Source organism: Drosophila sechellia, chromosome 3L (genome assembly GCF_004382195.2).
Source record: "Drosophila sechellia strain sech25 chromosome 3L, ASM438219v1, whole genome shotgun sequence".
Lineage (NCBI taxonomy): Eukaryota > Metazoa > Arthropoda > Insecta > Diptera > Drosophilidae > Drosophila > Drosophila sechellia.
In genome coordinates, this window is record NC_045951.1 from 13,252,954 (window position 1) to 13,267,876 (window position 14,923).

Consider the following 14,923-nt stretch of genomic DNA (forward strand, 5'->3'; position numbering starts at 1 on the left):
AGCGCTAATCCCTGGCCAAGCGCATGCGGCGGCCTCATCCTCATCCGCCTTCTCATCCTGCTCCCGCTGCCCCCCAAAACTGGAACCCCTCTGGTATTGAGTGATTTTTGCAGGCCAACTGCAGGCGTGGCTAGTCCGGAGCGGGCCGAAGCTGAAGCTGGCTTAAAAGTGCAAACAAAATTAAGCACGTACGCGCTCAGTCCGCAGCTTGGCCCGAGATTAAAGCTGTCCAAACTGCGTGAGACACAATATATCCTTATCTGCAGGGGGGCATGGGGCATTGGGCACCAAGCACCCCTGATCCCAGACAACAGTCCAACTGTTGTTTGCGACAATAATTCTCAATTTAAAGTGGGCACGAAACCGAATGGCAACAAAGCAACAAAGCGGATGGTTCTTGGCCAGACCTAATCCCTTGTCGATTAAGTAAATGCCTGCAACGTTTGTTTTCCAGCCAGCAGACAGGGACACGGACCTGGATCTCCGCAGTTCATTGGGATTAAAAGATTCCATTGTGAAATTCGTTATTTGTTGCGCCCAAGAAGAGACCAGGAGCAGGACCAGAACCTCACGACCAGGACAACTTCTGACAGTTGTCAAGGAGCTGCTGCTGCTGCCGCTGCCAGTTTAATGAAAATTGAAGGACGAATTCGGAGGAGCAGACCAAATGTATGCAATGTAAATTTCAAACAGACAGTAGAGCGGCAGCGCGCCAAGTTTTGACAGCTGTCAAGTTTTTAGCGGAAACAGCCGCGAGTCTCATGAAATATTTATGCCATGGCAAATGTGTTGGGTAAAATTTTAATATCTATCTATTGCATAACTCTATGGAGTACTCCGCTCTTCAAGCCGCCTGGCCCTTGGTTAATTTATATGCTATTACTAATTTTGGTAATTTCCTTAATGTTCTTTTGGCCGGCTTCCCCTCAAAAAGGAAGCGAGCCAAGCTGGAATAACAAGAGACCGGCCCCAGGGCGCTGATAGTTGCTTTTACATCCTCACACAAGGGGTTTTTCAGTGGAGGGGAGGTGCTTGCCAGGACGATATAGATTTGCGGGCCATCCCAAAAAGTGTGCTGCATGTCTCGCCTTGCTCTTGGGCAGGTTACCCCACATGCACGCCATCGCCCCGAAATTTTGGCTTGCCGTATGTTTGATAAAAGTTCAAAACCCTGAACTTTGCGCATGTTTAAACAACGCAAACGCAAAAATGCTGCTGGCTATTTTAGTTGCAGGTTCCTTCACAGTCCTGGCATCCCACTTTCCCATCCCCAAATCCTTTACTCCTCTGCTGGCCCAAAACCCGGCATTGTTGTTCTGCAAAACTTCCCTGTATGTCCTCGCATGCAGCTGTGTGTGTGTGTGTGTTGGCCGTAATGTTTCGTTACAGTTTCGTTGGAGGGCAGAGACTGTTTCACACACACGCACACTCGAACACTCACAGGATGGGAAAAACAACGAAGGACCGAAAAATTTAATCTCTTAAAAAGTGTCTAGGCTATGCCTCCCGTTTTAGTTTCACTGCCTGATACGGAAATATTGTTTGTGACGCACTTTTGGCACTAATGTCTGCCGACTTCCGTCTTTAGTTTTGCCGGAGGTGCAGTGCCCTAATGCTTTTTAGCAGCTTTTTCCTTTGCCTTCTTGTTGGTAGTTTCGGGCTAGCCAACTTGATTACAGTTGATAGTTTTGGCCAGGGCTTGTTTGGGCTTCAGCAGCAAGTTTTGCTCTGTGCCCTCTTGAAAGTCGAAAATGTTTAGACTTAGGCCGAGAGAACGTTGTAAAAGTTTCTGGCTTTAAGTAAGATTGCATATTCATATTGGACATATCTGAGCTTCCAAGACGACATTACTCATGCAACGTTGTTTTTGTTCCCCATCCACACACACACACACACACGCACACATTTAATTTATATTGCACTTATAACTTTGCATATAAATTTCCCAAGCAGCCAGTTACTACTTTGCATACTGGCTGGCGCCCCCATAAATAAAGCGCTGCCCCCGCCTATCCTTTCCGTTTCCCACTGTCTATTAATAATATCGTTTGAAGACAAATTTCTTACCAAACGCTAATGACATGCCCAAACATTTCCGTAAGTCGTTATCACAAAAGCAAAGTCATTATTATAATGCCATAGAGCCACAGAGGGAGACCCTAAGCACATCATCTATTCACCAGCAAGAAAAAAAAACGTTGACATAAATACAATTATAGATTTTTCGCTGTGAAAATGAAGATGAAAATAATAAAATTGAACAAAAATTGATGTCAACTTTTGGCCGGCAAAAAAGCGGTTCATGAACCAAGGGGGCCGAGAACTTTAAGATGTGGGATGAAAAACAAACTCGGCAACGGCGACGGCGGGAAAAGGAGCGGAAACGTCGCCATTAGATGGAAAGAAAAACTGCTGCGCCATTGAGAATTGAACTGCGGGCTTTCAACTTGGCCCAAACCGCTAAGGGAACGAGAGAGGCGGTGGGGGGTTGGAGCTGAGGCGGCGTAAATGACAAACAAACAAGCCAAGTCCTTGGCATCGTCCTGGGCGCAGATAAAAAGAATTGTCAAAGCGCCTTAAAAGTATGCATTGCCAGCAAAGTAAGCTGCAAAATCGACAAGTACAATGCTGACAGGCAATTGCTACAGTTCCAATACCCAAACCCCTATACCATTCCTTCGCCCAGCTGTTGTTATTGTAATAATAATATCGATTCCTGGGGCGGAGAGGTATAAAAGTGTCCACAGTCTGTGCAGTCTGGTCTCTGGTCTCTGCCCTGCTTTTCCTTTGCCTTGTCATCGCCGATTCCGCCGACCATTCGCCGGAATTCGTTAATAAAATTTTATTGAAATTGTAGACAAGCGGCGAAAAACTGACGACGACGTGCAAAACAAAAACACCAAAGAGGAAACGAAACGAATCCAAACGAAACGAAACGAAGAAATTGCAGAAATCGAAGCCGCGACCAAGGGAAAGAATGAAAACCAATTGTCATCATTGGCACGTAAAGCGGAAGAAGGCTGGCCCGGCTTCCCTTTTTGGCTTGAAGTGTTTGGCTTGGTTTCGCCATCCCCAACCACCACCACCCCACTGATGTGTGATAGAAATCTAAAGCAGCCGTCTCTGTGGTGAATTTTTTGAGGGAGAAGGAAACCCTTTGGTCTCCCGCCCCCCCTCACAGTCAGCCTAAATGGAAGGCAAATGCAAAAGCCAAATGGTTGACAGCGCCTCAAGGTGTATGCAACAAACAAAGCCAAGCAGAGCGGGGAGTTTCCTTAGTCATTTCCTTGAACTTTTCGCAGGGTTCCGAGTGCCGAAAATCACGTCAGCATTCAATTTCTTCTGGCCAGTTCGTGTGGCTCATTAAAGTTTATGCGGCAGACGAGTCTGGAGGAGCAGCAGAAGGATCAGTGTAGGAGCAGGAGGAGCGGGATTGGCGAATTGAAGTTTGCTCATCATTCGCTGGTACCAGAACGTGCCCATACATTGATGATGCTGCGCTCTGGAAGCTGCCAAGCTGCTTCGTTCATGTTGCCGTCGTCGATTCAATAAGGTTTGGGTTTATGCAAACAGACGTGCATTAAATTAAGTAGCCGCCGCACTGTACGTAGCAGCAGCAGTCCGATGCAAATGCAGTGCGGCACGTAGTCGAAACAGACGAAGAAATGCAAAAGACAATGGGGGATCATCAGTGATGAGGGAGCTTCAGCAGCTGCGAGCTCACAATGTTTCGCAGGAGGACTCTCCTCCGGAGATAAGGTGGCAAGGCAGGGGAGTCACCTGCAAATGTTTGCCCTTAAGCAAGTCTATTAAAATTGTTTATAACACGCTCCTGCCGGTCTGTCTGGTTGGCTGGGAAAGACAGACGCAGCTGCAGCACTTTTTATGTTGCCGCACTGTTTTTCGGAAGATGCAACACGGCCCGATGTCGTTTTTAATGATGCACGCGCATTCGGACACAAAAAGGCCGGAAGTTTTGTGCTTTTAGCTGCCATGACTCCGTTTTATGAGCGGAAAGGCCCCGAAGAAAGCCATTACCAGTGATTCTTTTATGTGGCAAGGAAATGCGAGATTTCTCTCTTAAAGAAGTTGCAATGCCAGGACATTTCGCTTCAATTTCCGGCGACTAAAAACCGAAAATTTATGTCCACTCCGCCCTGAGTTAGCGCTAAGAGGGTCGGGGTCCTTCGATGGAAGGGTCCTGGACCATGGTACGTGATGTCAATGGCAAAACAGGTGCCACAGCAGGCGAAAAGGTGGCAAATCCAAAATTATGCTATCCTCTGGAGAAGCGAAAGCAGCTCCCCTTCGTCCCCGTGTGTGGGTTTTGATTGGCAACACTGCCGCGTGCCAATTTCGCTGTCAAGATATTGAGCGAGAAAATTAGTTTACCGAAAAACGCCGATGCCCTGGCCAAGTCGAAGGCGAGGCCTGTGATGAGAGGGTTGAGATGGGTAGACCTGTCTGCAGGCTGTGGCAGGAATTGTATGGGGCAGGCGTTGTTTGGATTTGCCGCCGGAGCGAAATTGAAATTGATGGAGCCTGAAAGCTGAGAGGGTGGGCTCAGTGACTAAGCGAGTGGATATCAGATTGGCTGCAAATCAATATTAAGACGATGTTGGTGGGGATGGCGTAGCCACCCTGTGCATATGTCTAATATGCTAAACATCGAGCATGATTTAGTAGTGGATGAGTCGACCAGGATTTGCCGGTCTACCCATGATTTATGTTTCTTATTCGAAGGGTATACAAGATGCACAAAAGTTTTAAGCTTCCGATAATTAGATGTGCAACTTTCTTCCGGGATAACAAATTTTACGAACTTGCATTAATATCAATGATTGCCATCACCCCTGGAATCCCAGGGTACTAAGCAAATGCTCTTATATAAGTATTATAATACGTGATTTGTTCATGAAAATATCTGCCCCTTTTTTTATCGGGTAAATATAGATTTTAGTTAATATGCATTCTATTAATGTAAATATACCAATTTAGGTGGCTTAAAAATCCACTTACAATCTTTCCAGCACACACAGTCCCATGAAATTTCCCCCCCTTTCTTTTAAAACGTCTAAGGTGGCGGAGCTTGTTATTCGACCATTTCCACACAGGCACGACAGCGATTTAAAAATTGCTTAAACGCGCACATAAGTACGCTTTAGAAGGAAGAATACAATACAATACCCACATCTAACCAACACACGCACCCATCCACACAACAACTAACAGCAAGAACAAGCAGCCAAAACACAATCAGGTCTGTCCCTCCGCTCCCGTCTCCATTCATCCAATCCCGTCCACCTGCCACTCCGATTCCCCACTTCCATTGTTAGCAGCTGCTGCACATTAGAAATTCAACTTCGCCTCGTCTTCTTTTAGGCGCTGAGCAACAATGGCGTGTGAATTAAAATAGAAAGCCAGGCCAGAACAGCATCGCTCTCTTGGTCGTCAGCTTGACGCTTCAAGGTGTGCGTGTATGTGTATGTGTGGGCGTCGCTCAAGCGTTAAGAAGAAACTGCCGGTTCTCTCATACCTTCATATAGAAAACAGCAGCCTCAGCTCTGTCCCACGTTGGGCGCCATTTTTTTTATACGGCACACCATTGCCCCACCTTGGGCGCCATTTTTGTCAAGTCGCATTAAGGCAGCGCGCTCATTCGACTTGTTCGTTCTGCCCGTCGACTGCTGACGAAAATTGAACGGCCAGCAGAACGAAAATTGTTGTATAAATAAAAGCATAATTGATGCGAGACACACACAGACACACACATATACATATATACCGAGGGAATGAAAACAAAAAGCAAGAAGAACAACAACGGCAGCAGTCGCACAACATTCGACGCTGGCAGTGGCATATGGCATATGTTGCGTCAATCCAGCCATGAGCAGCGCAAACAAAACGACCAAGGAGCCGGCAAAAGTAGGAGAAGAAAAAATTGAGCCAGCGAGCGAGCTGCGCGCAAAAATGTTTCTTCTTTTGCATATTTTACGGCGCCCGTTCTGCGAAATGACTGCGAAAACAGGTTTGATGGGTTGGAAGGGAGATGGAGGTAGAGGTGGAGATGGAGGGGGCATTGCTCCGCATATAATTTTTTGGGACAGCGCGGACTCTCCTCGTATTTATCTGCCACTAGGCTATATGTGTGCGCGTTGTCAGCTTGCAGATTTCTTATTTCTTCCAATCTTCCTTTTTTTTTTGGTTGCTTCACATGGCGAGAAATTAATTTGAAATTTAAATGCGCACCAAGCAAGATGGGAAAGAATGTCTTTGATGATGTTGATGATGGCGATGACTGCGTTCGCTGGGAACATGTGTTTCTTCCCGGCAAGGTGTTCTGACTGGCTTCTTTCCCCACCATATTGGCCAGTATTTGTGGTTCTACCGCCCATTCCTCCACAGCTGAACAAACAAAAATAGAAATGCTAATTGACTAATTTATTCGAAATTCCAAACGCTGTCAAAGGTGCGGGACTGTTGTGTGTGTCCTCGTTTCCAGTAACGCTGTTTGCAAGTTAAGAATTTATTCACTGGAGTTTTCTAAGTTTTCATTGCTTTTCATCGGGTGTGACATTTTTTATTTTAAATTCTATTTTCGCTCCTCATTTTTTTTTTTTTTGCCGACTGTTGCTATGCATGTTGCGTGGCTTTTGCGCTTCGTCAATCAAAAGCATTTATAAGCAAAGGCAGCTTTAATGCATGCGCGCGCTTTCATTAACAAGTGTTCGGGCCACTTCTAAGCCACGCCCACAAGCACGGACAGCAAAAAATCGCATCAGCGGCTTATGCAAATGGCTGAGTGTTGCCGTGTCTGTGTGTGTTTGCGTGTTGAGTGAATACGAAATTATTGTTTACAACTGTAAACTGTAAACTTTTTTTCGCTCTCCCCACACAAAGTGTGTGTTGGTATACATATACACTTTTTTTTGCATTTAGAAAACGTTTGCCAACCGCACTTAAAGCGACTTATAACATGTTGAGTGCCAAGAGATTAACAAGGGAGCGAACGTGTGAGGAATGGGGCGGACTACTCCATTCTCGTCCTGGTCCAGGTCCAGGTCCGCTTCTTTTCCATCCATTTTAGCCCTGCAAATTCCTTTTTAATGAGCGCTTGGTCCGTTTCTGGACCGAGGGCGTTCATAAGCTGCTTAAGGTTTGGCGTAATCAAAAAATGTTCTTCCCCTGCATTTCTCGTTTTTTTTTTAAAAGCTTTCTGTGGTACATCAACATGAAAGCCAAAGGGGGATCGAAATGGGAGCAGTAGGGGCAGTGGGGTAGCGGCGTTGGAAGTGGACTTTGTTAAGCTTAAAATTAACTTGCGGTTTTGTCTGGCGCAACTTTGACGCCTGCAGGTAGGCAATCAATTCGGTGCCGCACTAGAGGCAACTACCCCGCTCTGTTAGCCACATTGCACTTGGTCATATAATTAATGTATATGCCGCGGCTGAGGAAAAAGCGTAGAATACTTACGCTTCGTGGCAGCTAAAAATTTTTATACAACATAGCAGCTGGCGTCGTTTTGCGCTAATTACCACTCCCTCCTTTTTCCAGCCACAACGCAGTCGTAACGCCAAATTGCAATTACAGCCGTGCAGAGTGGGCTAATGGGGGGTGGGTGGCAGAGGCAGGTGGGCTGGGGGCAAACTGACATTAAAATGCTTAATGCAGGCAGGTATACCTTCTTAAAATTAAAAAAAAGCAAGTAGAAAAATGTACAACTTGCTTTGCCGACGCCCCCAAACGTCTGTCGCTCCATTTTTTCTTGCCACAGGAGGGCAGCAATTTGCCAGCGTCGTCTTTTGGGGAGTCCTGCTCATCTTAAAAATTGGCCAGGTGAAAAATTGCAGCTGTGTGTTTTTCGCCAGGGGCGTGGCAGGTCAAGGGCGCAGGGGGCAGTGAACAGGGGCGGAGCAGGTCAGGTCGGGAATTTCAAGCGTGTAACGCTTTGGGCAAAAGGTGAGAAATGGGTTTGAGCCACATACCGGCGTAATTGGAGGTAAAGTGCAGTTGGCTGTAGGCCTCCAGCGGATATGCCCCCCATTTTCTATTCCACTAATGCCTTTGCAAAGGGTAGACAAAAATTATGCTAATGTTCGGGCGGATAGCAATTTACACAGATTTCATCTTAGATTGAACAGATCTTTTCCCTTTTTCCGCTCCAAAGTTTCCAATCGATACCCCAACCGTACCCATTGAAATCGCTGCGGGCTATGCTTTGATTTGCTGTATATCGACTGCAATCAGCTATAAAATGTGACGGTTTTGCGCTGTGAAATTGAAATTTACTTAAGCCGCTCTGTTTGCACTCGCCTTTGAATTCGAATTGGTTTCCTTGTACCGTCATTATTTGTTTGTTTGCCTCACTTGCGGCTATATTTTTGAAGTTTTCACCCAGTGCGTATTTGTTTGGCCACGTCCGTTTGTCGAATGTGTGTGCAACTTTTGGCCAACGGCAAGTGTCAGTGGTTTAGCTACACCAGCAGTTGGCACAGTCAGTCTTCACTGTAATTATCCTTGGCAGCAGCAGGAGGAAGCGTCTGTGCATCATCATCAACTTCCGCCTAAGTAAACACATGATTTCTCGGCAAGCGCCGCGGCGATTGTTTAAAAACGCATCTAAATTGCAAATTAAGCAACAAATTTCATCAACAATATTTGAATTTGAATTTAAATGCGCCAACGAGTTGTCGAAGGAGTTGGAAGCACCAGCAGCCCGCAAACACACAAAACCCAAAATGTAAAATTCGTTTGCTGAAAGAGTGAAGAGCGAAAAGGGACGAGAATGAGGATGCGGACGCGGATGCGGATGAGGACTTGGTTGTGGATTTGGTTCTGGTGCTGGAACTTGGGATTGAAGGAGGCGACTTGGGACTGCACTGACTGCCTGCCTGGCTGTAAACACCGAAAATACAACAATGGCAGCGTTTCAGCCACTACCACTCCCACACCCACCCACATCCCCCAGCAGCTGGTTTGTGTATTTGCTTGTTTGTTTGTCAAAAGAAGCAATTTACGTGCAAAATAACTCAAGTGTCATGCAAATTTCATTTATTTTTCGCAAGCACCAAAGCAAGAAAATAGAAGAAACGCACGAAAGACGAAATAATTCCCGGGCAACGTTGTCATAGAGCTAAAGAAGAGCCTTCTATACGGTTTCTTCGCTTTCTTCTATATAGAGCTACATAGCTTCGGCCGCAATCTGAGCTATGTATGTGTGTGTGTGTGTGTGTGTGTGTGGTGGCTGATTCCTTACAAAATTCGGGCATAATGAAGTCACTTGGCGGGAAACCCACGTTGCTACGGGTTTCCTCGGCTCTTATGCCAAAAGCTATTTTGATTTATTTTTTCATTTTCTCTTTTTTTTTTTAGAAAATTAGAGTAGAACGAGCTTCTTGATTTGCCATTGAAGTGCGGCGTAAAAGGAAAAAATAATAATACGGCATTTAATTTAATTCTAATTTTATTTATAAATCATGGAAACTTGGCCCGAGCAACGAGCGCACTTGTAGCTTAAATGAAGTTTGCTAAGTACTTTTCAACGATGAGAATAGGGCAACAACACCAAACTCGAGAACAACAACCACTTGAGTACGCATACTTCAGGTTTGAAATTTCATTATTTTCATATTATTCGCACACAAGTGCCATCAAGGAGCGATGCCTTGCCCGGGACATAAAAACACAATTTTCTAATTTCGAGAAATGGGCGTTGAATATACATTTAAAGTTGTTTATCCCCCTGGTGACTTAGAATCTTCTACTTACCGGCATAGTTTGACTTCCGTGTAGGTTGGTTATTGCTGACTGGGCCTCCTGCTGCGAACCAAATTTGACGAAAGCGCAGCCTGCAAATACAACACAGAAAGTTGATTAGTAATAGTGCTTGAATGGCCATCGAGGGTATTTATTTTTGTACATCAGACTTATTTCTTTGGTACGGCCAACCACTTGACACTCCGCCACTCGTGAATATTTACGCAGTATTGAATATTGAATTTAAAAATCACTAAGCATTCCATAAATACCGATACGAAACCGCGTGAGTGAAGAGGTCAGATGTGGCTACAGCTGCCATTGGATCGAAATGCAATGTGAGGGGCATTTAAATAAAATTTTAAGTGCAATTAAAAAACATTTTTGCAAGAATCGCCTTGTGCACTCTTGCATGAAAATCAACATCGACATCGGAGGCGAAATCAGCGAACACAAAACGGCCATTATATAAAAATAATAGTCGGCCTGTGCTGCCTGGTGGATATGGAATGTAAAATGTAAAATTCAAACTGAACCGCAAAATGTACAGAGAAAAAAGAAAATATTCAGCTGCACTTGCTCGCTCATTATATTGTAATTTGTGTGGGTGCCAGCTGCTGTTGGGGAAAGGGGATTACAATGGGGACAGTGGGAGCTGTTGAAGGGCCCGGCTTCAATGGCATAATTATTAAAAATCATTTATGCTAATTTAATATACAGTAATAACCACAAAAAGTAAGGACCTTCCACACCGCGAAAAAACATGCAGCAGTCGGGGGGAATCGAAAAGTGCGTAGTGTGGCCGGAATAAAAGGGGCTTATACCACATGTAAGCCGGTGCTTGAAAACGATTTAAAAATGTGGTAATACCCGATGGCTTCGAGCATTGTTTTACATTTGTAAATTGAGAACAAATTAAGAGTGTTTAATGCGTTCGCATAGACAGAATGCAATTATAGTTAGTTGCAACGAGATGTTGCACAGTGAGTAAACTGATATGTTAACTGCAAACCAAATGAATTTTAGATACACAAACGTATCCAATTCACATTTAATTAAGCCAGTTCAGTGGAATTTAAATAATATTTAATACCCTCACACTAATGGTCGAGGATATCTATGCCGCTTGGTAAATCTTCAAAAAATCTGTATGTGTGCATTCACCATCCACCTTTTAACCCCGCCGCCAAGGAATTAATTAAGGCCTAGCTTAACCCTTGCTCTACGGCTCTTCATCTGTTGTTTGTGTGCTGTACGCAAAACATCAACAATGCTGAAAATTAAGACCCTCCAGCTGGGAAAGCCTTTCGGGGGTTGGGCATCCCCGGTCGGTAAATTCAGGAAACCCTGCGAAATGTCTAATTCCCGAACCCTCAGCGCGTCGAGGGTTCGGACAGGATGGGTGTCCAAATTTCGGCTTGGGCTCTTGCCGTTGCTGTTGCCTTTTGTAGTTGACGCTATTCTAAAGGGGCGTGATTGGGATGGGGGCAGGGGCGCAGCATAAACAAATCCCGCCTAAAACCATGCAACATGCGAGCTGACAAGCCGAAAGGCAGACAAGCACAAATTTCGCGTGCAAACAACGCGAAGAGCAACAGCGGCCAAAATGGAGAAAGAAAAAAATAAAAATGGAGTGGGCTATAAGGGAAAATTCCCTTTTATTCGCCTTGTTGCAAATGTACAAAAAATAAAGTGTAAAAAATTCAAGTGGATTTTTGTTCGCCCCAACTCGTCGCGACTCTTGTGTATTTTATGTTTTGTGTGTTGAAGTGACAACAAAATCCAGAATTTTTCCCGTCCCAACCGAGCGTCAGTGGGCGGGGACTTCGGGGGGCTGTGGAATGGCAGGACACAAGAGTGCAAATCAGCGCTGCTAAGCAATAAAAAATAAAATATTTTGTTGCCAGTTAATCCACACAGCTGAAAAATATAAGGGAACAACGGAACAAAAAAGAATGTAAAAAGTTAAAAAAACAAGAGGCAATTGCTAAGCATTTTTGTAAACTTAAATCAAAGTTGATTTTCCTTTTACATTTTGGTGTCCTTTTTTGTTTCTTTTGTATCTGTTTGTTTTTTCGGGATACATTTTGGGATGGCTTTTTTCGGCTCTATGTGAAATGTATTTTTCTTGGCATAACTTTTGTGAAAAGCAAACTTTGCTCGGGGGCTGCGGACTTAAAATGTTCGAACACCTCTAACAAGAGAGACCCAGAAAGATATCAGAAAAAGCTTTATAAATGTTTCCATTTTTCCATCACTTGGCTGCCCGCAAGTGCGTAAGTTCTATATCTCATTTCTTATTTATAGAAAAGTTTCAATCTACCAAACTTGGACATTCATTAGCATCTTGGGCAAACAGTGTGGGTTCCTCGTCAGCCGGCTAATTGTGTGTCTTTGAGTGAAGTTCGGCTCCTATCTAAGTTGACTTTCTCGGGAACCATTTGATTATTTACCCTTTGCAGGCGGTCGCTCAACATTACGGATAATTGTCAAACTTGGAGTCATTATATTAATTAAAAGCAAATTAGTCAGCGAAAGAGGTGAATCAGACTGAGGATGGCCAAATCCAAATCAAACTCCATCGCAGTTGCTCGACTTTGCTTTGATGTGGAGAAGAAGGATGAGTAGGATGAGAAGTGAAGGGAAATTGAATCTACATACAAATCCAGCGAACGGACAACACTTTTAACAATTAGTGCAGGACGACAGGTTGCAGGACAACACACTCTCTCACCTCCTTTCATTCCTTGAAAGAGCTAACAAAGTGCAGCGCCTTAATTACTTAACGGCCAGGAGAAGGCTGGCTGGAGATGATTCCTTGATTCTCGGCAATTAGTTGAAATTAAAATGTGAGCAAGTGCGCCAAGTTTTTAGCGTCTTGTGCAACTTCCGGTGAAGCGTGAAATGACGCAGCTGCAGGATCCGAGGAGCCGAGCCTAATGACACTTTTTAATCAAATATGCTAATGCTAATGCGAAAGTTGTGTTGTCATTAAAATCATAGTGAGGCAAAGTTGTCGTCTGTCTTCATCCCGGCAAGTCTCTTTAAGCTCCTTCACGCACAAGTTTGTTTTAATCACCAGCTTTCAGTTGGCTTATGATAAAATTGAAATTTATCACTTTATCTCGATGCAAAGTCCACCTATAACCTATGCCATTCTTTTCCATCTGCTTGACCCTAATGGGTAAACCTTTGACTTCCCGCAAAAAAAAGGGGAATTGCTGCGACAATTGAGTTGCACCAGATTTCGGGGAAACACATGCGATTAAATTTATGGGAGAGCAGCTTCATGCTCGGCCACAACTTGCACATTTGCAATACAAATTTGCAATGTCATTAATGTATGGGAAACCCCAGTGCTGGACAGCCACCACCGTGTCCACCCAAAAAAAAAAAAAAAACGAATGCCTTGCCATGAAAAATCGCCGACGGTCAAACACGTAACCAAATTGTGCAGAGCATCGGCGGCCGGAGAAGGAGCAGCATGTAGAGCAGTAGCAGCAGGGCCAGGAGCGATGGCAGCAGGACATCAGGACTGCCGAAGCAGCAGCTACAGCAGGAAACAAGGATAACGAGCGTGTTGAGGCCCCTCCCCCATCACCATCCCCATTTCAAACCCCCTGCAAATGGGGTTTTGGTCGATATGTTGGCCTTGTCGGTCGCCGTCGCCGGGAGGGGCAGGCTCATGTTATGGCCGGGCTAGGCCAGCCAGTATGCCTCCTGATGTTGCCGGCTGCACTGCCACTGCTGCATGGGACAAGTATTTTAAAATCCAATTAAAAACGCCCTAGTGGGATTTTTCAATCGCTGCCGACCAGGATGGGAGAGAAAGGACTGCCAAGGCAGCTGGACAGGCATCAGCATCAGCAACAAAGTTGCATTAAGCGCGCGACATTCGCTGGCCACCGGTCGCGTCATAGTCATTTGTTGGTAGTATGACTGGATGGCAGGATGGTAGGATGCCGGGCTGGCTGGCGGGATCGCCATGGATGGCATTGAGGTGGAGTTGGTCTATGGTCCCAGGACCTCGTTGATGGCCATTGCATGTTTGCCTCTTGGGCGCAAAAGCGTAGCATGAATCTTGTTAGCCAACGTTTACGCTTATTATGCGATGGCAAGGCTATCGAATTTGTTTGATGCATGTGCAGGAGCTCCTAGTTCTCTCTGAAAACTGGCTGGGAAAACAAGGCAGTGAGTGCACCGGGGCCTGGATATGAAATGGGTGATATGGGGAATAACTGGGTCTGGGTAGCAAATTGCATTTGCGTCATGACACTCACAGTTGAAAGCACCTCGGGAGATGGCAGAAGAAATCAAATAAACTCATCCAAATGCAACATATGATGTCCGGCCAGGTAGCTAATTTCGTTTCAAGCTATTGGCGCAGTGGCCGAGGAGCATGACATGGCGTTCGTATCCCAAAAACTTTGACCAGCATGTCTAATCAAATCTGTCGCTGGCAGAACTTATCAATATGGCCAACTACGAGCTGCAAAACACAAACACACAACTGTGACCAGTTGACCAGGTCTCCAACTGGATGAAATTGAACTCTGCCAGGCATGAGAGGTCCCAGCACTTTGCATACAAATCATATAGACTTTTTGGAGTGTATCCCAGGACACACTCTCTAATACTGGCACCAACACGTTCTCTGAATGCCCAATGGGACCATTATTCTTGATTTTGGCCCAAAAAAAATGCCAGTCGGGGGTGGTGGAGAAAACTTTCGACTACCTTTTGCCAGTTGATAAACAACAAAACTTTCGGCCCGCCAGGCCAGAGGCATTTTAAGGATTTGCAACTTCAGTAAATAACATTCGAGGCCGGACTCGGACTTCACATGCGAATTCATGAAGCAGTGGACTTGGTCGGAATCTCGTATGCAAAATAGTAGCTCCCCATACGTGTAATGTGATATATTTTTTACCGAACCATTCCGTCTGTGATGTGGTACTGGCACTGCAGGCCAAATTAAATAAAAATCAGTGCCCTGAGTGAGCTTAAATTGCAATTTCATAAGCAATTTGCCACTGGGCAACGTGCATCCTTCTGTCTTTTCACTGGATTCGGTCACTTTTTCTTGAAAGCCTCGTAGAAAATGTAAGCAAAAAGGTCAAATGAAAATTACATTTCAACAGGGCACAAATTTGGGGCTAACATTTAA

The 14,923-nt window shown here is 45.0% G+C and overlaps 1 protein-coding gene across 29 annotated transcripts in view; it reads right to left on the reverse strand.

Annotated features, from left to right (window-relative positions):
- The window catches only part of LOC6605599 (CUGBP Elav-like family member 4), a 131,137-nt gene that overhangs the window by 38,571 nt on the left and 77,643 nt on the right, over positions 1-14,923 (reverse strand). For all 29 annotated transcript variants that reach the window (XM_032717406.1, XM_032717401.1, XM_032717413.1 and 26 more), the window contains one exon: positions 9,769-9,848. In XM_032717406.1, the coding sequence (XP_032573297.1) occupies positions 9,769-9,848 (80 nt within the window). The remainder of the gene's footprint in view (positions 1-9,768; positions 9,849-14,923) is intronic.